The 27,253-nt window shown below is 32.9% G+C and overlaps 2 protein-coding genes across 6 annotated transcripts in view; both read left to right on the top strand.

The window, feature by feature from the left end:
• The window catches only part of aPKC (protein kinase C iota type), a 111,095-nt gene that overhangs the window by 1,087 nt on the left and 82,755 nt on the right, over positions 1-27,253 (top strand). The window contains exon 2 of one of the 3 annotated variants that reach the window (XM_013324585.1): positions 8,159-8,690. In XM_013324585.1, coding sequence (XP_013180039.1) covers positions 8,159-8,690 — 532 coding nt within the window. Of the gene's footprint in view, positions 1-8,001; positions 8,691-27,253 lie in introns of those variants that run through there. The other 2 variants (XM_013324583.1, XM_013324584.1) reach the window with 2 other exon arrangements.
• Positions 1-27,253, top strand: part of LOC106126758 (protein kinase C iota type-like) — a 37,144-nt gene that overhangs the window by 8,972 nt on the left and 919 nt on the right. Inside the window, exon 4 of one of the 3 annotated variants that reach the window (XM_013324595.1) lies at positions 26,272-26,303. The exons of 1 other annotated variant lie outside the window; for it this stretch is intronic. In XM_013324595.1, the coding sequence (XP_013180049.1) occupies positions 26,272-26,288 (17 nt within the window). In that variant the 3' untranslated portion in view covers positions 26,289-26,303. Of the gene's footprint in view, positions 1-9,804; positions 9,886-26,271; positions 26,304-27,253 lie in introns of those variants that run through there. One more of the 3 variants, XM_013324594.1, reaches the window with a different exon arrangement.

Genomic DNA, 27,253 nt, shown 5'->3' with positions numbered 1-27,253 from the left:
GAGTGTACTGATTTATGATACATTTCTTGTACAGACCCGGTTGTATTACAAGTTGCGTGAGTATGTTACAACCAACGCTGTAAAACGAAATTGACCCTTATTCTATTAACACAACGGCCTATTTTCCTGTTCCCGATTAAAGCGATAACAGTAGCGGAACTGGGAAACGACCGACATTTTCATCAAACGATTTCTATTTAATGTTATAATAACGTAGTTAACCATTTCTTTCGGTGAAACGTGTAATTGTATTTTATACTGAGTTTCCACTGCCAAAACATCTAGATACATTGTCTCTCGCTTTGCAAGCAGAATGTGAGAGATGAATAATTTTTTCGATAGTCGGAACTTCGATAAAATATAAACACAAATTATCGACACAAGATAACATTTGACAAAGCATATGTCAAGTATTGGTACAAATTTTAGGTTTTGGTACAAGTTCAAATATTGGTATAAGTTTTTTTACAAATTATTAGTTAAAGTCCTTTGGCTTGAATGACGTGCTTTCGTTACAAAGTCCAGTGTCAGAATGAATAGTGAGTGGACACAAACGTCGACACTTTAGTAAGGCTAGTGTTGAGTCAATACACTGTCACATTTTAGGATTTGCTTCCTAACAGTTTTAAGATGATAATACTGGTTCTATATATCTAGTGTTAAGTTTTATTGTAATGCATATTTGTAATGCTTTGAAGTAAATGGACCGTAAATATATAAAAAGGCTTGCAATTGATACTACATTGACAATGGTTTTTCAAACGCAGTCTAATCGATTTGTTCAAAGGTCATTGAACTCGAGTTTTAATGTTGTAGATTGTTAACAAAGACTATTGTAAAAGTTTAGTTTCGTATTTAGATTCTAACACTGCATCTACTAAAAATAACCTTTTGTGATTGCTGACATATATATTTTACTATCTTCCTAATATTATAAATGTGAATGTTTAGATGTATAAATTGATAGATGTTTGTAAGAAGGTATCTGTAAAACGATATATGATGAAATTTAGCATAGATGTAGAACATAGCATGGAATAACACATAAGCTACTAATTATGTGTTTTTAATTTCGCGCGGACGGAGTTGCGGGACAGCTATTTATGCGTTGCTTCTTATGTACAAAGGAATTCTTGAAATTTTCGGTAATGTAAATAATAATGAATGTGTCTTGCCTACCTTATTTCTTTTACAACTTATATTTTTAACAGACGATTAACTAACAACTATATTTTTCTTTGAAATAATAAGCATTTTAAATGCATTCGCATTTTAATATTCATCAAATATAAGTATTGCTTCAGTATTTATGTTTGCGATACTTTTACTCAAGGCCGAAAATAACCGATTGCTGATACAAGAACGTTTCCGCTTCACTTCTTCAGCGTATGTTGTCACTTTCCCGCACATACGTATCTGGTATGAGAGACGAGGATAGACGGCTGGGTGCACTTAGCTTTGATTGAGAGAAAGTATGGATGAATGCAATAATTGTACGGCTTTCTAACGCTTGATATGGTAGTTTTTTTTGCCGGTTAAGGTATCAATGTTATGGTGTTAGTGATACGACCTTGAAATGTGGTATGGCTTAAGAGGCAAGTAAGAAATAGACAAGACAGTACTGGAATGTGATTGAAGAATCCGGATAGCTGTCTTAATTTTTAAATTTATCGATGTTTATTTTTTAATGTAAGCACGTGATTGAAGTAGATTTTATGACAAATAAAAAAAAAACTTAATAAGTAGCCTATGTGTTCTTCCAGACTATATTTCATATCTGTGCCAAATATCAAGATCCGTTCAGCTGTTCTGGAGATATCTTCAAACAAACATCCATCCATACATCTAAACATTGACATTTATAATATTAGTAACATTTGTTTGAATTTATGAACACGTAATTTTTGACAAAAATTACATGTTAAAAATACGTACTTCGTGACTTTGGGGGAAAAAATTATCAGTCAGTTAGAGGAAAAACATTGTGTTAAAATAAAAATTAAAAAAGTAATATTTGCTATGGTCAAATTAATGTTATTGCATATTACAATTACTCAATGATTTGACTGGCCATATACGGAGGTGTGGAATTGAGAAAGTGATTTCTCGAAACTGGTCGTGGGTTAAATTTTTTTGTGAGTTTTAGAAAGCTTTTGGAATTTATTTGATGCGTTACGTATGCAATTTTTAATTACTCATTTTCGTATTTAAAGTACGATTCAGACAGTACCGGCAATTTCTATTCAATATCTCTGATTGAGTAATCTGTGCAAAATGGTACGTCACTTTGAAAAAAAATACTATCAAAATAGAATTGAACGAAGATTACTTTACATTATTCTCCTGTCTAAAATTATTTGATTATTTTGTGTTATCAATCGTAATTATGTTTTAAAAATACCAACAAGATATACTTTGCCTGTTAAAATGTTTCCTTATTATAACAAGGATTCGTTAAAAGCGATTTGATACGAGCGGAAATTTTAGCTGGCTTAAATACCATGTGAATATTCACACAATTATGTCATAGCTGCGCTATTTGCGCCGGCAACCAGTCCGACGGAGCGAAGCGCATTGACCTTACCAGATCTGTGTTAATGGTTTATTTGCTTGTTTTATAGATATTAGTCTATAACATCGATTGTTCCGGCACCATTTGTTTGCGAATCTCTATTCTACTAAATACTAGTACAATGTATTATAGTATCATCAGAGCGTTGATGGCTCATTGGTTAAACACTTGATTTATAATCTGCAGGTTCTGAGTTCCAATCCCGTCATGTACCAAATGTTTTTACTTTTGGAACATGACATGTCATGTACATTTATTCGTTCTTACGAAGAAAGAAAATCTCAATCAGCACATATATGTGAAGAAATTCAAATATATCTGAAGTCAACCCGCACTGGGTCAGCTTGGTTAACAATGGCCTAGATACCCCTAACTTAGGCTTAGCTGATGATGATGTGGTTGAATTTGATTAGAAAATGAAATGTACGATAGGAAATGTTGCTTTTTCTTATAAGCTAAATGCAATATTAATTTTGATTCAAATAGATTTCAAGCGATCTAAATTTTAATTAGGTTAATGTGCTAATAATCAAGGTAAAGTAGACTGGATATATGATATGAAAAACATATGTCGTACGCAAACTGATCTTGTGTGACGGATTGTGACGACTTGAAACGTGTATGTAACACTGTATTGCGAAATTATTTGCATTTTATATCCAACTGGCTGTCGCGCGCGGTTCCGTCCGCACACAATTAATAAAAAGAACTATTAGTAGTCTATGTATTCTTCCAGAATATGCTTAACAGATACGCCAAATTTCTGCGAGATCTCTGCAGCTGTGTTGGAGACATGTTGTTTGGATATAACAAAATTCCATCCAGTCATCCATCCATCTAAATATTCACATCTATATATATAAAAGAAAGTGTTGTTAGTTACACTATCTATAACTCAAGAACGGCTTTACAGATATGGCTGAAAATTAGTGAGGAGGTACCAGAACCAGGAGACGGACATAGGATATTATTTATTCTTTTTTTTTTAATTTATGCCTTGAAGAGCTGCTTTTTATTTAATTTATCTATATATTAAGTTATTATATATCCACGCGGACGGAGTCGCTGGCGATAGCTAGTTTATAATATTAGTAAGAACTATAGTACAATTACTAGTTTAACAAAGCTGCATCGTCGTTAGATATATGTTAGAAGGATGAAATAGAATAAACTGTTATGACTAGGGTATATAAATGTTTACATTTGCGCACATTCACACATATGATAACTATTCTGTCCGGAAAATGGGATGTCCTCTTCTGCAGGATACGTACCTTTATAAGTCGAGGTCGTATTTAAATGGACGCGTATGTATGTTACCGGTCATATATTAACTTCGTCATTTTACATTCAGACTAGATATATTCCGAAGTGCATGAGCAAATTCTTAACTGATATTTTTCAAATATTTAATAATTTATAAACTGTCAAATTGTGGTTAGATATGTGAGATGAAAGTTCTTTATTATATTTAGTAGATTCACTTTGTGTTTCCGAGATCAAAATTTCTGTATTAAATATATCGTCATCCATCATTATCTTTGACGAAACAGATCACATGTTTTAAACGGAGATTTTGGGCTCAACAACTCACGGTCAGTCAATAGTTTAGTAAACAATATTCTGAAAATTTATAAAATTACTAGATTGATTAAAAACTGACGAATTCATAATCGTTAGGTAACATTACTGGCACCTTTTGTTTTAGTTTCGATATAACATCACACGATCTAGTACACTGTTATAATAATGTCGCTTTGGTTTACGTTTAGATAAATTCTCTATATTGTTCAAATAGACACGCGTTCATGGTAACTGCTCCATATTTATGGATCGTTTCAATTGACATCATCGTTCTATCGTACTTAATTTAGTAGTGTGTTGTCTAGTAACATCTAATACTCATGTGATATACAACAATTACCTTTAAGTTTGTGGAACAAGACCGATATTTCCGTGTTACAAATTTAGTCAGTGTGTTTTAAACTAGGATGATTTAGAAATTAGCTCTAATATTAGAAAATATTGATGTTAGTTCATTTTAAATTTAGTACGCTGTGTTCGATTAAATATTTCTAGAACATAATCTAGGAAATGTAAATATTTTTGCATTATTTTATTATTTAATATACGATCGAACAATTTAAAATCTAATGGTTTCTGGTTTTTTTCTAAAGGTTTCTTTCTCCCCTTTAATATATTAAGGTCATGATACTTCTAGAATAACATACTCTTTGGGTAATTATTTAGTAGTCAAAGTTGTCTAAACAAAATCAAAATTGGCGATCGTCTAAATATCAAATCTCTCTAGTTATTTGAAACCCAAACATTTATCTATTAAATTATTCTAAAATATATTAACTTAATAATTAAGCTATTTAATTCCACATAGCTCGTTCCCAATCGTGTATTTTCTAACGTAAACTAAGGACTACTTTTATTCGTGTTGGTAAATAGAGTGTCTTTAAGACTGTCTTGTTAAAAGAAGTCCCCAGAGACCGTGATATTTTATGAAGAAAAGGTCGTTTTTAATGTTGTACTTACTCGTATACCTTCCGTTTGGGTCTTTGAATTAAGTTTTTGATATTTGCAGATATATTTATGTAGCAGAATAAGTTACGAAATAAAATACTAAGCAAAATGCATTTAACAAAATAAGATTTGTTAAAGGATTTGTAAAGAACCTAAATAATTTTACTAATGTTATAATTGAGATTGGTGGATGGATGTTTCTTAGAAAGTGCCTTCAGGACGGCTCCACGGCTCTTGATGAAATTTGGCATAGATGTAGAACATAGTCTGGAAGACCACATAGGCTACTAATTTTTTATTTTCACTCGGACGGAGTCGCGGGTAACAGCTAGTTGCGTAATAAAATATTACGCAAAATGCATTTAGTAATATATGACATGGTAAAGGCTTTTTGTAAAGAATCTAATGTTTACTAAATTATCTTCACGGAAGCAAATGTGTCAACATTTATTTTTTATATAGTAAAATTTATTTATTTACATCCTTATTTCTATAATTACATAAAGTCTCATCTATGATATAAAATAAAATATTAAAAAAAAAACGAATAATTCACTAAAATATTTTATATAGTTATATGTCATTTTATTAACATACACTGTGACCCGCTTGTTAATTAGGATGTACAATAGTATGGGAATTACAGACAATTTCTAAGGCAGAGTCGTTAAACTCTATGAAACAATTAAACGCCTGGAGAGATTCTTGTGCGTTGTAATTGACATCTTGGGTACACTACTCTGTGGTTTATACTGCAAATTGTATTGTAGAGAGAGAGAAATGATATATAGCTGTTGCTCGTGACACCATCCGTGCAGAATTAAAAAAAAACTTAATTAGTAGCATATGTATTCTTCCAGGCAATGTTCTACATCAATGTCAAATTACAGCGTGATCCATGCAGCCGTTCGCAAAATACCTTCTAACAAACATCCATTCATCCAAACATTCGATGATATTTATAAGTGCGCGCATTTATTGAACCTTCTTTTGTTTTAAATAGATCACAAAAAATAATTATGGAAGTATGTAAAAGATATTTGCTGTTGTTATAACGTAAAAAAATGCATGTCCGTTTCGTATTTGCTACTATCATAAAAAATATGTAGTTTTGTGTGTGTTAAGTGTGTCCTCACTATTTGTGCCTACGAATATAATTGGCACCAATTGAGTGGTGCGGCTGCTGATTTAGATCCAATTAAAGCCACGATACCAAGGAAAATATCACCAACGGCCAAATGGAGCCATGACTTGTTAACTCATCATAGAAATATGTAGTTGTGTAATTGAAATTTATCCTATTTTTCTCTTGATATTCAAAAATCTATATAACGAAGTAGTATGGCTCGACTATACATTTAGAAAAGGATATTAATTACATACAATATGCGGGAAATTATTCTGCCCTGTATTTATTCTACGCTTCATCGGACAGTAAACATGGTTATGGAAATCACATTGCCCTAGTTAATGTTATTAAATGAATGTCTTACGATGAAATACCTCAGGTGCTCTGCGCAGGTGTTAACGATTATCACGTAATGAATATCGTTACGTTTTTAAAGATGGTTCTTTTTTATTTTAATTCGATTATTTTAATTAATTAGCTCTTGCCTGCGACTCCGTTAGCGCGTAATTTAAAAAAAAACATAATTATTAGCCTATGTGTTCCTCCAGACTATGTTTTACATCTATGCCAAGTTTCAGCGTTCATTCGTCTATATTTTAAATATAAAAGGCCAGTTTTTAGAGTTTTCCCGGTAATTATTCGTTTTTTCTCACCTTTTAAACCTTTCCTGGACGTCCACGAACATTTCAAGACCAAGATATGATAAATCCGTTCAGCCGCTCTCGAGTTTTAGCGAGACTAACGAACAGCAATTGATTTTTATATATATAGATGCACGAGATATTATAGTTAGATCTATTCAGTGTTTGTTTACGTCATCGTTCAATAAGTAAAAAGTCATGCGTCTCGTATAATCTATATGTGTCCCTTTGTATTTCGCTGTGGTTTACGATTATTTTTCTTATAAAATAGCTTTGTGACGACCACATAAAATAGATATTAGGACCGGAACTGAGATTACGCACAGTTTCGGTGAAAGTACTCGTAAAATTCCTATGAATTGTTTTGGGAACGGGATGTTTGACTGATTGAAAAATACACATGTATCTTTTGGTAGAAATACATTCGATTTTGATTTTCTACATTTTGTATGGATAGACTGATTATTACATATAATATATTCTTTCTAGCTTGAAACAAGAATATAAATAACTCCTTTCTAAGTAGAGTTTTAATGTCTCGACGAAATATTTTTATCTATATTAATCGTTTTCATATGTACCTGTATTTATCGTATTCATAGTGGAGGCGTATCCATCAGATTCGGTGGCAGCAATCGTAAAGTCAGCCTTTTACACCGCCTCCGGTGGGATTGCTTCGGCTTAAGGAAATTGCCCAAATAAAATGTTAACTTCGGGGTTGGGGTTCTTTATTTCCGGCGACATGGCAACGTTTTATTTTACCAGTAACATTTAGGATTGTGTGTTGCCTTAGAAGAATTATGATAAGGGTTTAAACAATGTTTCAGGGCATCTCCTATGTTTCCGCTTTGGATGGCATGATTTTGTTGGCTCACTGATCTACAGTTTAGTTTAGAGTTGTTGAGATTTTTGTTTGTTTTTATATCATCATCATTATCATCATAATCAGCCTAAATTTGTCCACTGTTGGACGTAGGCCTCCCCCATCGATTGCCACAATGCCCGGTCCTGTGCCGCCCGCATCCAGTGCACTCCTGCAACCTTGACCAGTTTTTATATATCTGTCATAAATAAACGTTTTCTGACTAAAGTTATGTTGATTGTTATAATTATGTCATAGTTTGTTTCCGTAACAATCACAAAACCTCTTGATTATAGTGCAAAGTGTCATTGAAAGTGAAATGAAAAAGGAATGCAGTGATGGAATTTTTAACATACATCGGTACATTGAAGGCGTTAAAAATGATCGTGTTATCAAATATGTTCCGCGGAGGTCATCCTCAGCAAAATTTAGGTATGAAAGACGTGAACAATACCGAAGAAAAAAGTGAAAGTAATAAAATTTCCAAACTAGTAACACAGAGTTCTTTGAGACTCAAACCACGAACTAATAGACAACATAAAACAGATGTAAACAACGGTGAGAAACAAGAAATGGAAGAAGTAACGAGGAGTGAAAGAGAGAAACGATTGTCTACCAGCGTTGATGCAATAATTACCAAAAGAGATTTACATCGTGAAGTGATATGTAGTGCCAAAGGTTTATTAGAAACTAATTTAGATGATTTATTTAACGACGTTGAGAAACTGGATGCTTGGGCTGGTGAACCAAAGAGTTTAGGAGCGAGTGAACCGACTTTAAGTTTTAGCGATAAAAGATCGATACACAAGCGTGAATCACTAGTGTCAGAAGATGACACGGCAGATGATACAGCGACTGATAGTGACTGTTTGGATGAAGTGGTCCGTGAACAGAGAAAGTGCATGGGTGCGCGTCGATTGGGCCATATGCTGCGGAGAGTTATTTCTAGAAATGGTAAGATGATAATTGAATATTCTTTTATGATCTGATATTATTGGTTTCTATAAGAAACTAAAGTAATAAATATTATTAAAAAAATCAAATTATGGCCGACCAAGTCGTTGTTGATTGGGCGCGGGCAAATCGAAACAGCGACGGTCATTTATTTATTTTCAATTGTCGCAAATTGCTTCTCCCGCTTTGATTGAGGCACCGTTGTAAAACAGTTTTGCTCCGCGATGTTATCGTTGTAGCTTCCTATTGAAATTGATTTGATATAGTGACGTGATTTATTTATTCTTTGTTTCATTGTAACTTATTTTACAGAAGCCAACATTTTTTTGATGAAGTTCCAACTTGTATTTGAGAAATTAGAATTCTCTGTGGATCTTCTTAACGCACTGTTTTTGCTTGTTTATTGACCATGTACACCATTTTGGATTCTCCATTTAAAATCAAAGCTTGTCGATCTCAAATAATCTAATTTCCTAGTTCAAATAGTCAACGTAACTAAGGTCGAGTGGCAATCGGACTTCGGTAATCCTCAATTCATCCGCTAATCTAGCCGCACGGATAGGTTTCAGCAAATCCTGTTACTTCATCAATTCCACTAGAGTTGCATTTCGCCCGAGTCACCAGCCTTTAGAATTATTAGCTTTTCAGTAAGACTATGTGTATTATTTATTTTAAAATTAATGTTAGTTCCCTACGAATTAAAAGAAAAAAAAAACATAATTAGTAGCCTATGTATTCTTCCAGATTATCTTACTTATATTATTAATGGGAATGTTCTATATGTATGCCAAATTTCATCAAGATCCGTTAAGCCGTTCTATAGATACCTTTAAACAAGCATCCATCCATTTAAACATTTGTAATTATAATATGTATTTGTAAAATTAATAAGATGACAAAGACTTTTAATAATGTTTAAAGTTCAATAATACAATAACCAGATAATTTCGGACGTTGTGTAAATCACTACTTCGTCTATGACGAATATTTTCTAGAATATTATATTGTATAGTTTATACAAAAAGGTGGACCTAATAAATTAATTACATATTATAAGCTTAATATTATGTGTTGGAATAAAAATCAAACTTCCCTTTTGATTTATATTGTACAGGAAAAGAAGCGTGTAATCTTGTCACCACATGTTAACATGTCTTCTAATAAAATACAACCAAGACAGAGATGTTCGCAAATATTTAAATAGGAAAAAAATATTGATACAATAAAGATAGGAGGATGAAGTGGGGTTTATTTTAGTTAATAACTTCATTGAACATGCGTTTCGCTAAGTATAAATACAAGCAGATATCCAACAAGGTCTTTGAACTTTCAAGCCGGAGTATTCAGTGCAAGCAGGAGCGATGGCGTCGCGTTATTGTTTAAGTGTTGCGCGTTTATTGATCCCAGAGGATATGTATCATACGGATGCTGTTATTTGCTTAGATTTTGATTACATTTCCAGCAATAATCTGTGAAGGTTGCGTAATAAATGGATAAAGATATTATCGTTATTAAATTGTTTTCTTTTGACGGTTTTTTATGTTACTAACCATGGTTATTAAATTCTTACATCTATGACGAAAGAGGCAAACTATGGTTCTAATTTTATGTCGACAAAATAGAAGCAAATCGATTTGGCTTCTAATCTGTAATCCATGTTAGAGTCGATCGTATTGAACAACTCAAGCTAAAGTTTAAATCTGTACGGATAAACTGTAATCCTATCTTCAGATTAAAACCATTGGCCAATTGTTCATAGACATACGAGGTAAAGATATGTTCACACGAAAGCAAAATCTTGTTTAGCAAAGCGAACATATCAACGCTATGTATTTGATGAACTAAATATAGGTATTATTCAGTTTTATTTACGGAGTTCTTATTCTTTAATTATCTACTAACTTTTTTTATAAAACTTTTAATTAAAGAGGACAACAAGCGGTTAGGGCTATCAATTTAAAGGATGTCGCGTCTTAATAAAAATTAGTCTACCGGAAAAATTATGATGTAAATTTATCAAAGAATGTACATGAAAACTGGCTTTAGTATAAATGGCTTCGTACAATTTTTATTTGCACTAGTGAGTAGGTAATTGTGTATAGCAGTCGCGTGAAATGCGTTTATTTATTATCTGATGCGAGTGCCGCTTTCTCCCATTGTTTTAAATTAAAACAAATAGAACAATTGCCGACTCTCGTGACATATTAAAAAAAACTTTGTAGAGATGTTAAAAATAATTAGAGGAATATACTTATTCGGATTATGACATCTACAAATATTATAACAAACTTGTCTTGGCTCTAATAACACACCTTACTACTAACTAATATTATAAATGCGAATGTTTAGATGGATGGATGTTTATTTAAAGGTATCTCCAGAACGGCTAAATGGATCCGACTGAAATTTTGTACAGACGTAGAACATAGTCTGGAAGGAGACATATGCTACTTATTAGTTTTTTTTTAAATTCCTCGCGGGCGGAGTTGCAGGCGTCAGTAGTTTTAATATATCTCATTATAATCAAAACAATTGAACCCTTTCTTGTCGATATATGTCTAATGATGTAAGCCATTGTTTACATAGTTAACATTTCAGAGACGGCGCTGGTTTGTTGAACTAATGATAATATGAGTGTCTATTTCGCGATGTGTATGGTTAGGTCTACGTAATGATAACACGATTAATAACTTTGGTGTAAAATACCTTACACAAAGCAACTTAAATCTTTAAAAGCAAATGATTTTAATCGCCAAGCGACTAACGCAATACGCATCGCCAAAAAAAGATCGTCGTAAGACGACGTTACAATATTCAAGATGGCGGAGCGAAGCAGTTGACATGTACGATGGTTCACATCGGTTTACCTGTACTGACCGAATAGACGATTCGCGTCGACGATTTAACCTTATTTGTATGGAGCGCGCGCAACTCAAATCTCGTGAACCATAGTTTCGACAATTTAAGTCGCCTTGTGTGATGTTTGTATTAAAATGTTGATTATTAACTTTAAATAATTCGATTTAATTTTTGTATAATCGTCTTAGATTTCTTAGATTAATCTTTATAGCAAAATAGAGCTTTATTGAAGGATGGCAGAATACCGATCGGGATTAATTCTGGAGGCTCAGCCGCCGCTTGGTTATTGTTTAAACGGCATTGCATTTTCAATTAATGCCAGCCATCGCCCCTCGCCTTTTAATTATGATTCAACTTTAAATTGGAAGATACAGTTTATAATTTAAAATTCGCCGCATTCACAATTTAAATATGTAGTTTTATTCATATGCCAAAATTTTCTCTTAAAGTGCACTTATACAATTGCATATTTTTTGTATGTAGGCAGAGTCCACGGACCATCATTGGGCGCGGTCCTGACCTCTCTGTAGCTTCTTCTACATTCATACATCTACGCATACATGCAGGTCGGTTTCGGGTGCTTAATAACGCCCTTTTTGAGCATTTCACAAATTGGGACAGTATAAGACCGTCTGGGATGGCCCCGATCAAAACTGCCACACACTTTCGCGTCATTAATTGTGCTTTGTGTTACTAAAATTAATATAGATATAGTTTACAGGTCTGTTATTTTAAGACAATGATTTAATGCATAAAAAACAGATTTTAATATTACAATACTCTAAATTAAGTTAAAATATGCGGATTCATTTTATATTTTTTTTATATAAGGTCATCACATTTATAGGTCACACTAGGTAAGCTATAAATAGGACCTAGGCAAATATTATATACTATCTGTAAAAGTATAAAAATCTGTGCTCAGTCGACCGCCTCCGCGATCGCACTGTTCAAGAGCGGAATAAACCTGGTTACTTTTATTGTGATTTTTTAAAATATTTATTTGAAATATTACTTTGTAATAAACTCATAATTTCTCTGTCCTTGTTTTAATCACTCATATCGGCTATTGGTTTAGTAATCCAGATTGATTTATCTTCCGTTACAATTAGTAAAATTCTATGCAAAATCAACGCTAGTAAAATACATATGATATATAAATTATATCTTATATGTATGAAAAAATTATTGCTGTTCGTTAGTCTCGCTAAAAGTCGAGAACGGCAGAACGGATTTATCTTACATTAGTCTTGAAATGTTTGTGAAGGTCTAGGGAAGGTTTAAAAGGTAAGAAAAATTCGAGTTATTGCCGGGAACTATTTTTTTTTTTCATTCCACGCGGACGGAGTCGCGAGCGACAGCTAGTAGAAAATAATATTCTTGCATTTTCATTCATTACACAATATTTATAAAGCAAATGTTACCATCGTACAGTTAAATACAACAGTCGTATAATAAATAGTTGTAACATGTCACTGGGACCAACTGCAGTGGGATTTCACAATTTTTTTACGGACAGTTACTCTCTGACCTACATCGCGTTATGCGATTTATTTGTCCAATGTGTTTGGATACAATGTACATTTTAACGTGTTTTTAAATAGCAATGCTTTTATTGGTATTATATTTGTTGGTTAAAGAAAATTTTTCGTATGATTTCCAAACACATGAACGAAAAACAATTATTCATAAGGGTCACTTGAACGATTTACCGTGGGTTTCTGAGATCAAAATCTTCTTTTAAATCATATTGTTAGCTATGTTTTATACAGAGATTTTAACATCAGAAACCAACGGTAAATCGGTTGTCAATTTTGCTTTAAAGTTATATAATAGGCAGAAAGGCATATTGAACAAGTATAATATTCCAAAAACCCTTTTAACCGTTATCTGTCACTATTCTGAAATGGCTTCTATTGTAGTGCGCAGTAATTTCCGGCTTCGGATATCGGCTAAGAATCCTGCTTTATATTGAAAGGAACGTTTCTATGGCGCACAATTTGGAAAGTGGCCGGGTTCCTTCTCATACCATCCTTAGTCATTCCTAGTAAAAGAAGAAATGGGCAAGACTTAAAGACAGGTATAAAAAAAATGCAGGCTGAATTTTAGTGCACAATAGTGCGAAGCAATAGCTTTCCTACTTTATGAACAACTGTCGCCCCTGACTCCGTCTGTGCAGTGTTAGAAAAATAATTAGTAGCCTATGTATTCCGCCAAACTATGTTCTACATATGGTAAATTTCAGCGAGAATTATGCTATCGTACACGAGATGTCTTCTAACCAAGATCCATACATCCAATCATTCGCATTTAAAATATTAATATTAACAATTGTTATCCTCAATAATTATAATGATTTCGATATCGCTGTTTGCATTTTAATGTTTTTCATGTAAATTATACGATTCCATAGGAAAGCTCAAATTCTTATACTCAAAAATATTTGAAGTCTCAAAGTAAGTAAAATTGTACTATTTTTATGTCCATTTTCACAAATCTTTTGTTAATTTTTGGAAAACAAATATTTTCGTAGTTCTTGATAAATATTAGAATTTGAAAAATAAAAATATTAAAGTAATCTTCTGTTTTTTAAATGATGATGAGCATTATCTTATACTTTTCGTTAGATATAATTTTATCTTTCTATCGATATAATTAAAAAATATGGAGAGTTAAAAAGAAGCCTGTTTTGCACATATATTTGCTCTGATTATACCAAAAAAATAATTTTTAAATTTTAGCCTGTTTGCAAATCAGCGTTTGTTCGGGGTAGTCTCCGCCACGGCTGGATCAATTTTGATGAAACTTTGAAGGTATGGTAATTGATGCATGCGGGCATACGAGGATTTACTTTTTTTGCGCCGAGAAAGTCGCAGGTGACCGCTAGAACACAAATAAATAATATCCATTTTGTCATTGATTACGTCATTAAAAATCAGTGTAACATAGAAGCAGTTAAAATGTGTTAATACCTACATGTGATATTAAAAGGATCGCATGTAACATGTTACATGATCTCCCTCACGTAAAACTTCAATAAATCTCTCCAGATAAACTCAATTTGGCAGCGCAACAGTTGTAGACCTCGATCCGAGCGCATCGCAATCTTATCTACGCGTAAAAATCTTTAACCACGGTTCCTTTTTACTATGGTACAGATAGCAAAAAAGTAACGAAGGTATTTGTAGCATTTTTTCGTATTGCAATTTAAATCTGAATTTTGCATTATGTTATTTATTAAAATCTTGAGTAAAAATTAAAACGGGTAGAACAACACTAGCCGACTTGGAAGACGTAATCAACGTAAAACATGTCTGGATAGCACACGTCAAACCAAAATGAAATGTCGTGTCGTCTGTGAAGTGACAGGCCTTGTCTTGTGTCAGAGTGAATTAACAGCTGTGAGAATACAGAGGGAACATATGAAATAATGATGATACTGAATATAGTGTTGGTTGTGTTAAAGTCTATTCTAAGTATGAGGTAGATCGATAGAGGTAGAAATATATGGAAATGCCTTGCCCTTTTCTGTTAAGCATATTTTCTTTTTTTGTATGAAAATATTAACAGATTTTTGTTTATTTACTAAGATTTCTTGTACCATTCCAACTTAGCTCTAGGCTTATGATAGGATATAGTTAACGACAATAGTCGAATGGCGGCATTCGAACCCACGACCACGTGATCGGAAAACCGTACCCTTAATCATTGGGCTATTAACGCTTCGTATTTTGAAAATTGTTAAATAATATGAAATATAGAAAAAACATCTATAAAAATAGTTTAGAATTTTACGTTTTCAAACGTATAAAAACAACAGTCCATTTAATGACGGAAGGCTATTATTCTCAGGACAGACACAAGACAAACTATTCAGAAGGACCACAGTCAATCATTATCAAGGATATGGGCCTTTCATGAACGTAACGTTTCAATCGCAGCAATCTAGAGAGTGGTCTGAGCGGTTAGATGTTTCCTTATTGTCTATGAAGATGTCCCACACAATATATTGCATAGCCACTGACGTGTACAGTTGTCTCTGTTCACACGTCTATAAGTTATAGATGCTATGTCAAATGAAGTTATTATCACAGCTGTCGCCCGCGTCTCCGTTCAGAATTAAAAAAAACCATAATTATTAGTCTAAGTGTTTACAGACTATGTTTTATATGCCAAATTTCATCGAGATCCGTTCAGCCGTTCCAGAGATACCTTCAAACATCCATCCATCCATCCATCTAAACATTGGAATGTATAATATATGTAAGAATTAAGATTTATCGAAATAATAAATCAGAAATAGGTACAACCATTTTCTTTATGTAGTTTTATTATTTTGATTCTACGAAAGTTTATTAGTGATAGGTTTAGCTACGATGAAACTTTGCAACAATGTAGTAATAAATAATAATTTAATGATCAGTGTCTAAAGTTTAACAAGAGCTAAATCAATTAAGGGCAAAGGGCGGTTATTTACTTGACAGTGATAAATTCATCCGCCCTAAGATCTTTATTAAAATAAAATGTGATATAGGTACGCTTTATTGCGTAGATAAACGTAAATTATTACAAACATAAAGTAACTGGGATACATAGAACTTTCGTAAACAATACATCATCATCATCATCATCATCATCTGCTCGCTATACGTCCCCACCGAGGGGCTCGGAGCCTACCCTAAGTTAAACAATACATATTAATTTAAAACAAATCATTTCATTCACTATACCTATGTATACGGCGCCGATTTTTTCAAGGTTTGAATTTTTTCTGTCCCTGTTCGCTAGTCGAAACGAACGGGTTGTTCTTCGTTCGGCCGATGCGTCTACCTTCTACTTCGAAAAAACGTATTGGCCCGATCTCTTAATTTACTGTATTTCAAAGTAAATAGTAGAGAGCATCGGTGGCTCAGGGGTCATGCACTTGACTTGCAATCTGCAGGTCCTGGGTTCGAATCCCGCCTGTACCAATGTGTTTTTCGATTTACGTATGTACATTTATTCGACTATCTTGCGGTGAAGGAAAACATCGTGATGCAACCTGCACATATCTGAGAAGAAATTCAAAGATATGTGTGAAGTCAACCAACATGCACTTGGCCAGCTTGGTTGACTATGGCCTAATCACCCTAAACTTAGGGTAGGCTCCGAGCCCGGTGGGGACGTATAGTGAGCTGATGATGATGATGATGATAGTAAAATATATAATGTTGAAATTGTATTTTTTTATTTAAATCTAAAATTTACTAATTCAACAAGTAAGTTACATTTTGAATCTAAAATGCAATGAAATACAGATGTGATGTATGTGTGTTTATATTTTGTATTCCCGTAGGTGATATATTGAATAAGTAAAAGTTGCCGATTACCAAGCCGCGGCGGGTTAAATTATTTAAGAGTTGTGGCTTCATTCAGGGTCCTGCATATTGTACGAGTACTCTCCGGTTATCATATTTTCCCGACAAAAATATCCCAAACCTAAATTTTAAATTCAAGCTTCATACACGATTATCTTTATTCCGTCAGAATTCATAATAAAATATGACAAATTTGTAACGTGATCTGCTCAAATAACAGCTTAGATTTTTAAAATATTTAATAAGTTTTGACATAATTGCATAACTACATTTGTAATATTGAAATCTATGAATGCAACATTTGTCTTAGGACGTTAGCTGATGAAGCGTCTGCTTATTGTGACTGACTTCAAAAATATAAACATAATTTTATGGCTGTAAAAAAGGCTTGCAAGTTCTCGATGAATAGTCGATGAACAATGAAGTTTTAACGGCCGTAGCGGCGAAGTCATTTAACTGCGGCCTTTATCGATACCCCACTTCCAACAGTTTTAATCGAGGGGAATTCGTCTCGAAATTTCCGATATCAATGCCTCTTCAATTTTTAAGCCGAAAATTCTAGACGTAATGTAATGCTGGTAACAATTGGCAATTATTTTGGAGTAGTTGTCGCTCGTGAATTAAAAAAAAAACTTTATTAGTAGTCTATGTGTTTTGCAGACTATGTTCTACGTGTATGTCAAATTTCATCAAGATCCGTTGAGCCGTTCTGGATACCTTCTAACAAATATCCATCCATTTAAACTTTCGCTTTTGTAACATTAGTGAGATGGATAGAAATAATAGAAAACTAAATAAAATCGGTTACACATTATTACGCATTGTTCGGTCGCGCAACTGACTTTGTTTAAACCCGTTGGTGGTCCATGTTCAAGGTGAGTTATTACTGGCCTGGATTTCTGGTTCATCACTTCACTACCCGTAGTACAAATGCTGACTGCAGAGGCATTAACATAATTTAATCAGCAACAGCTGAAGATTTCCGTTTTCGTGATTTAGAAATAGCAGCGGGCTGTTTAAAATATTTGAAATGTTTATAATATTTCAATAAGAACCCGAACCTCTCGAGCGATGCGAAGCCTCTGAGAATATTTAATTCCAGGAATGGTGGCTGAACGCCATTTGAATTATGGAAACGAATACCATTTGGGAATATTTTATATAAATTACTGTTACAAAGAAGAAATTATTGTTCTTTTTAAACATATTTTTATCTGTTCGGCAAGTATCTTAATCAAAAAAAAAAAAAAACAAAAGGCGATTATTTCCACAGCAATCGTTTTGTTAGATATAAAATCAAAATATCCAGTACAAAAGTGCAGTATATTAGTGTCAGATAAAACTAAAGAACTTTTAAAAAGAAAATGAATGAAAAAGCTTTATCCCGGAGCTACGCTATATTGTAAAAGGCCTGTTGTACACAATTCCCAGAGCGAAGCGAAACAAAACTAAAGAATAGTTCTTGTGGTACACGGAGATACATAAAGTGATATAGAGGTAGAGTTTCTTCCACAATAGATTATGTTTCTTATATCCTAAATGGATTCTCAGAAAGAACCAAACCAAGATAATTTCATATCAAATTTCGCATCGGTTCAGTTTCGCGCTTGTGTGTTACAAGCCTAATAAGAATGTGACAGCGATGCGGCGACGTAATGCTCGCCGTCTCGCAAACTTTTGCACTTCTAAATGGAGTTTATCTTAAAGAAGATTTATGATGGTACACCGACCTAAATATAGTTTTATGAATTGTTGAAAATTAAGTTATTAGTAGCAAACTTACCCTTTCATAGTTAAAATTTATTTATTTTTTGTTTGCAAGTTATTTTACCAAATTAACACTTATGCATATAATACATTTAAATTAAATATGTAGGTTATGTTGCTCAATCTATGTATGTACTTATTTTAATTACCTACTGTTGATACTAAAATGTGGCTTCTATTGAAGTCGAATGGAATACGTTCAGTGCATTATTTATGTCATTTTTAATTATGGTGTGTATTTGCCCGAAGGTTGTAGAGTAAAAGATAAAAGAACCGTTTAAATTCAAGCTATTTTTAATAAACGTGGGTCTCTACTGCTGAATAAACTTTCAAAAATAGAGATAAAAATATATTTATGAACAGGTTTTTTGGTCACTTTTTTAAATTATAGTTTTATAAAAAAATCTTTCCCTAAAATATTTACTACATACACTTTATAAATATATAGACAGAGTTGTATTGTTAACAAAAACGAAAAAGTTATCTGGTAATATGATTCCGGATCCCGTGTCAGATGACAAGGTTACCCAAAATGTAATTTGACTATGACGTATAACTCACTGAATTTGTGCGAAATGACAACCCTATTTTTTGAACGAACAACCAATGTTTGTTGTATTATTTTTTTGATTTATTAAAAAAAATTAATGAACGAAGTTGTACCAAAATTTTATAAAAAAAAATCTAAATTGAGTAAATTTACATATCAATGATATCATCGTATTTGGCTGTGAGAACTCGGATTTAAATTTTGCTTTGTTAACTGCCCAAATAAGTAATTATTTGCGATATAAACCTCATTGTTGTACAGATTAATTCAAAGAACAACAGATAATTATGATAAAAAAAATGTTAGAATGACCTTGACCTTCAAGGCGTACAAATCTATATGCGTTCATGATTTCATTTTTCAATCGAAACCAATTTTCAATTTGATTAGAATACGGTGAGATTAATAAAAAGGTATAAATCCACGAATCACGTTCTCTTAACGATTTATTATTTTATTTATTCATATTCAATTGGCTTTCGAGCTTTTCTCTCCAGGCAATAGAGCATCCAATTTAAATGCATTCGTGAAGAGACGTTCGGGCAAACCGATATTGATTTACGTATAAATAGAGAATTGAGGTGGACCAGCACAAAAATATACCAGTACTATTTCTATGCTATTTTATCAAATCAAAACATTGGCATGATCTTTACATATAGTAACAAATTTGTATATATATATATATATATATATATATATATATATATATATACTATAAACTATATACTAAAACTAAACCGTCTTCTTCTTCTTTCTTCTTCCTTCTTTCTTCTTTCTTCTCTTCTCTTCTATAAAAGAAGCCGGTGAAATGCAAGGGACTATATTCAAAGAACAATCTCTTAATTGTTCGAGGCGTATACTGTATCAATCCTTTTCCTATTAAATTTTTAAAAAAAAGTTCTAAAATTTTCCATATGTCTTAACAGATTACATCATTGTCCAAAATCAATAAAACACGAAACACTTTCGAAAAAACAAAATCCTGTCTTTAAATATGGAATTTACTACCAAAAATCTATTTGCTTTTAGTATTGTTGGTAAAACGAGTTTGGATCTATCAACATACCGTTTTTTTTTCTTTAAAAAAAATCATCGTATGATTTACTACAGGACAGTATCTGAACAGTTTAGCAGTTTTGGAATTGCCATACTATAAATGCGTATTCACTGTTTGCTCTGAGCTGGTCAGTAAATTCTCGAACTAATAGCAGTTCGCCTCTATACGGACTATTGTAACGTAAAATTGCATTTCATTGGATAAAAAACTGTTTATTTGTACATTCGTTACGTTAGTTTGAAGTAATTGTGCACTGTAACGAATTCCGTTAATTAGATTGTATTTAGAGAAAGGACAAATTAAAAGGTTTTAAACTCATTTGCTTTTACTAGAAGTAAAATCGATGTTTTTATAAGATCTAATTAGGTCGAAGAGCGATGTAGTTTTCAAGAAGATCGTATTTTTCTCAGAATATGTTGTATGAGAGTATTCGTTAATTATTTTTGATTTGTTCGTAATCATCATTTTAAGTAATTACTAACTATAGTATATAGACATATTTATAGTCAGGATTTACTATTTAATTAATAATTGAAACAATATACATCTGTCTAATTGTACTTTTTATATAAATACAATAGAAAATAATAAACATTTTTATAAAACCTCAACCACATTTGTACAAAGCATGTATTTCATAAAGGACTATGTGGAACGAGATAGCATTGCGCAGACCTCTCAGCGTAATTAATTCATTTTATCTCGCAGAGTTGAGTGCTCCTGATTAATTGACGCCTTCATTAAATAAACGAATTAAATTACTAATTTTTTAACCAAAATAAACATTAGACATCGTAACATTAGAAACAAAAAAAATAGAAATAATATCCGAAGAGTTCAATGATGTTTAATTTTATTACATTCACATAAATAATTGCATAGACAAACATATCTATATAACTCCAAAAAAAATTGAACATTGTTTAGTTAGACACGCGTTTTAACCCTATGACTGCCGGTGACTGATATTATGAACAAACATGTTGACAACATGTTTACAAAAATTAGCTAAGTTTTTTATGGTTTGGCTCTTTGTTTTTTTGCATTATACTAATTGTACGCTATTACTGTAAATCTAATATCCTCATTTGATAATCTCCATAATGCACTGCGTAATTGGGTTAATGCAATTAATCATTTAACCCATTGATCACGCTGGCCGGTGGATCAAATCACTTGATTAGATAATGCATGTATCATATTCAACTTTGATTTGGTTATCTGATATTTGGAGATAATTTGTAAAAGAACCGGGCATGAATTTTATTAATCAAAATTATTTTAGGGATCTTACTGCAGTACTCAGAGTTAATTAATGCTTATTTAAACAGTCGCGTAGTTTACGTATATTGTTAATATCAAATCTACACAAGTTGCTAAGAGATTTGCGTGAACTTGTTACGTAGGATTTAATTTAAAATCCTAGCAAATTTCAATGTTTGGAACTGTATTAATGTTTCTAACATATTTAAGTTTTAAATTTCTTGTTTCATTCTGTTTTTAGTGATATCTTGCACGAGTAATGTTATGTATTTAATCACGTTCATACATACGGTCTGCGCGCGGTTAATTTGAAGCTGGTCCATAAATCTTGGAGCGTTTGGTTAATAGACGTGGTCCGCGGTGCACCGCAGCGCGCATAAGTCACCAACTACCCAGTGCTTGGACTTTACTGATATGTGTTAACGGTCCTTTATATACGATATACGGTGTTCTTTTTGTGACCTCAACCTAATACGACTGATCGTTAGTTTCCGAAACCATAATCTCCGGTTAAAACATATTGTAATCTATGTTTTGTCAAAGATAATCAGAGGGATGACTATAAGTTTTATACAGGGATTTCGGTCTCAGAAATCAACGATAAATCGATTTTGACGCGTCAGGTGCAAATTAATTCGTATTCTTCTTTTGAGTGTGCGAATGGGTACTGCATGAAGGTACGGCCAGTTGGATTTTCTAATTTAATGATTTTTTTTTTGTTAAAATATTAGCAGATTTTTTGTAGATTTACTAATATTTCTTTAACCATTCCAACTAAGGTCTATGCTTGTGCTAGGATATGGTTTACGACAATAGTCAAATGGCGGGATTCGAACCCCCGACCTCGTGGTCGGAAATCCGTACCCTTAACCATTAGGCTATTGACGCTTCGTACTGTTTTATAATACTATTAGATTTATGTCGGCCTGTCTCGAAGTTTGATAAAAATGTTAAATTCGAATGTCTTTTTGCTTATAATAATTCAGTCAATTGGATTGTGCATTGTAATATATGGTTTGAATAATTCTATGCGCAAGTGCTGAATTACACGCTCACATGAATTATAGCTAACCTAATAACGGGTTACCAATTCCAGTCGCTGTGTAGCCTCTATATAAAATATTGATGTAAAACACAGGCATCGACGTTGGTGCTATGTTATGAACAATCATGTTTCCATTGACGAAACATTTGTATAAAATGTTTTGCCATCTCTTTTCTTCTTTTTGTATTACCCTTTAAAATGTCGTATAGGGTGTATTAGTTGTTGATTTTTTCAATGAAAACTCACGATGAAGTATATTTAAGCTCAATTTTAATTTTGTGGTTATATGAAACTAAACATTTATATATGAATTAATGTACATTTTGTTAACTTTCGTGAAATTTTCCTTTTCATTTTAGAAAAATTTAAAAAAAACATCTGAAAATAAACAATACTTACAACTAACTTACTGAATAACAATTGACTGCTAAGCTGTGGCAAGTTGCAGATAATTTTGTGTAAAATTCATTGCCAATGCAGCGAGCTCGCAATGCGGCCGAACGTACTAATAGTACCGCATACTATTAGCTAATACTGATTAGAATAGCGCTTTGTATATTTCAACAACAACTACAACATAACTCACGCCAGTAACCCAGAGGGGTAGGCAGAGACCGCGGACCCCGTCTCGTCTCGAGTATTTCATCGATATGAACGATAGAAGTCCGTTATATATTTAATTATAAATATCCTAATACTAGATGTGAATATTAAAAACATTATAAATGTATCTTTTAATATATTATATAAAAAACGGAGTTAATTTGTTTTAAAATGTAAGTATTTCGGAGTGTAATATTACGATAAGATGAAATGCAATGAATATGATGTGGTATATTTGATGAAATTTAAATTCTATGTAAATATGTTCATTACTTTTTCCATCTTTCGCTCCCTTCGTTGGGTTTAATGGCCCTTGAGATAAATTTCTTTTGACATATAAATATCCATCGCATCCATCTCATGTCCTTTCCCGCGTAATATTTTATGACCGTCCATATAATAGTTTTGTTATGTTTACAAGGTTTTTACTATAAAACTTTACGATCTTGTGACATTTAAAATGAATATAAACCTAGTTAAATTACAGTTAAATTCTTACATCTGATATAACATCGTTATTATTACTTTTAGTTTAACTACAACATATAGTTATATGTAAATCAATGGTTCCCAACAAGTGGTCCGCAAAAAAGTGAGCCGTTTGTAACCATGCAGTGAGAGCGACGAGCGCTGGTGGTGGGGTTAGTTCGCGTGTCGCCGTTATGGTGCAGACAGTACAATAACATCTACGATCTTGTAGGTCAATCACGGTAAAGCTGTAAAAAATTATTCGTATCAATATGGAAAAAAATATAAGATATTTGTGAAGCGTCTCAAGATGTAATTAAAACGATTCTTGATGTCTTAGTTTTTATATAGTAGTCTCACCTAAGAAGAATGAAAGTGGTCCCTGAGCAATAAAAGTTTGAGAACCCCTGATCTAAAGAAATTACATGAGTGTTGATTTCTCTCTGTGCAGATGCTTTGGCAGTGAAAATCCAACCAAAAACATCTAAAAACTTTATTTGAAATACGTCTAAATATTTGTCTGAATTTTGGACTATCTTTGACAAAATCGATTTTAATTAATTTTCAATAATAGACAATATCAATAAGTGTAAAAAGCAAATAACATTGTCGATGTTATCAGAGAATTGTGAATTGAACATAAAGATACGTTAAATGATAAAAAAAGTCAATAAACGGCTGTAGGCGTGCGCCAAACCTATTTACCTTTGCAGGCGTTACCTCGCTTTGCTGTAAAGAATGATTATTGTTATTCGTATGCGAGGTGATTTTTTTGCAAATGCCTATAGGATTCATGCTTTTAGTAAATGGGACAACCTTATCAGAATTCATTGCGGTATATAGCAGCATATTATACTGATCCATCGTAGTGTTGAGTTAATATTCTGTTTTTAAATATACAAATACAAAAATCAATTGCTGTTCGTTAGTCTCGCTAAAACTCGGGAACGGCTGAACGGATTTTCTTATCTTGGTCTTGAAATGTTCGTGGAGTTCTAGGGAAGGTTTAAAAGGCGAGAGAAATTTGATTAATTGACCCTTTAGGAACCTTTTTTTTAATCCCGCGCGGACGGAGTCGCGGGCGACAGCTTGTACGTCCTGGGTTCGAATCCCGCCATGTACCAATGTGTTTTTCGATTTCCGATTTACTTATGTACATTTATCCGACGTTCTTACGGTGAAGGAAAACATCGCAATGGAAAGATATGAGTGAAGTCAACCAACCCGCACTTGGCCAGCGTGGTTGACTATGGCCTAGTCACCCGTAACTTAGGGTAGGCTCCAAGCCCCTCGGTACGGTCGTATAGTGAGCTGATGATGAACACTGAAACAATATTCAAATATATGCAAAATGTACTTGTACTTACAAAATACTGATCACACACTACAGATACTTGTCCCAAATGGGTCAAACAGCTCTCGGCATGCCCCCTAGCGGAACATTGCACCACTAAATTGCACATTACTCGCTTTTGTTTCCACAACAAAAGTGTTGGTATGTTTTAAATGATCGTGTAACATATTACTTTTCAGCTGTTCGAATGTGTTCTGAACACATTCAAATAAATCTTTCACATTTTATGTTTAATAAAACAAAACAAAATTGTTATACAACTCGTTTTAATATTAATGTATCCTTTAAATATTAAAATATTTATTTGAAATTTATTTTATATTCTTATAAATATTTTGCGCATTAATTGTTCTTATTTGGTATGTAAGGAAACTGTTGCAGATGTCCATGGGTGTAGTTGATCACCTCGGTGTTCCCGCCGCTCGTTTGCCCCTTCTCTTATAAAAAAAAAAAAAAACTTGCTAAGGTTTTTCGGCAATGGAAATTCATGTTAACGTATATAATAGTAGCTTGAAATAACCATTGTTGTACTGAACGTACATAGAAGGAAGGACTGTGTGTTCGTACTGTGGAGTGTACTTCAAACATTAATCAGCAGTGGACTGTGGTGTACTAGTGTCGCAGAGCCGCCATAAATAAAGCTATAACTTTGCCCGCCGGCGCACTCCAACCGCAGTTTGACTTAACAACCAGATTAAGTACATTTCGGCTTTGCACCATTTGCCGTTGTATGCCTTTAACACACGAACATGTATCGCTTATTCACTAAAAAGATTATTAACATATCATCCGGTCCTGCTTTTTCTTTATAACGCCTAACAAAATCTATGTATTTTTTTCACATTTTTTAGCGGCGACTCAATAATAGATTTCTATCAGTCGTAATAGTTTGGCATTTCTTGACCTTGTCATCTTATATATAATCCATTAAAAATACTTTGTCTTAATAAAAAGGCTCTTGACAGACAGACGAACGGATAACAAACCCTATAAGGGTTCCGTTTTTTTCCTTTCTAGGTACGGAACTATAAATAGCGTCTCGTTATTTGTAGAATTTTTAGCCGACTTCATTTCTTTTTAATTTCAAAATACATAGCATTTTACATTTAGTTAATTTCACACTCGTTAGTAGAGAAATGTAAACGTAGATCAAATGCATTTGCAAAAAGTATGCAACAAATGTAGAGCTCTTTCCATTCCCCGCTTTGATCAAACTTCCATATCTAGTTTGCGGGAGTTTTATTTTTGTTTGTAGGCCGCGGCGGGACGTAAAGAAAGTTGCCAATGTTTCCACTTGCCGCTGTACAAACTATGACGCGAACTTGTTTTATATAGGCAAGTTTTAATTGACTCTATTTTTGATTATATTGTATGTACGAAGTTCTAAGCTAAGGTTGTTTTAATAAGACAATAATCTTACTTCTTACTAATATTGTAAATGCAAATATTTAGATGGATGGATGTTTGTTTGAATATATATCCAAAACGGCTGAACGAATCTCGATGAAATTTGGCATACATATAGAACAAAGTCTGAAAGAACACATATGCTACTAATTAAGTTTTTTTTTAATTCCGCGCGGATAAAGTCGCGGGCGACAGCTAGTCTTTAATGTACCTATTTATGTATTATTACAGCAAGACTCTTCGTTTTTAAGATTTATATCTTCGACTTCGACTTAGTGACATTTATATGTCACTAAGTCGAATTAACTATAATCTATGTTTATTCATGTAAAGAACCTTCTTAACTAATACAGAAGAATAATATTTGGGTAACCTATTAATAGCTAAAAGCTAAATAAAGTTATAAAGTATGATCCGAAATATCGATATTGTTGCGAGCGTAACCTCATCGGTTATAAGAAGTCATCAATCAAAGCCGCTGCCGGGGAGTTGGATGGCCAAATCCGTGAAATATCCATCGAGATACATTTATAGACCGATGACGTCATTTTATGATATATACTTTACATACATAATCTGTATGTAGTAATTAAAAAAAAAGTCTTTGGTAAAAATGATTTGATCAGGAAATTGAGATCGCGTGTGAAATAATATTGTACAAACGATATTATTTAAGACTAGCTTTCGCCTACGACTCCGATCGCGTGGAATTAAATAATAATTAGTAGCCTATGTGTTCTTTTAAAGTATGTTCAACTTCTATGCCAAATTAAACGAGTTGCATGCCGTTCCGGGCAAACCTCCAAACATTCATCCATCTAAACATTCGC

Source organism: Papilio xuthus, unplaced genomic scaffold (genome assembly GCF_000836235.2).
Source record: "Papilio xuthus unplaced genomic scaffold, Pxut_1.1 DF824992.1, whole genome shotgun sequence".
Taxonomy (NCBI): Eukaryota; Metazoa; Arthropoda; class Insecta; order Lepidoptera; family Papilionidae; genus Papilio; species Papilio xuthus.
Note: the sequence above shows the minus strand (reverse complement) of the source record. Positions and strands in the feature narration are given on the sequence as shown.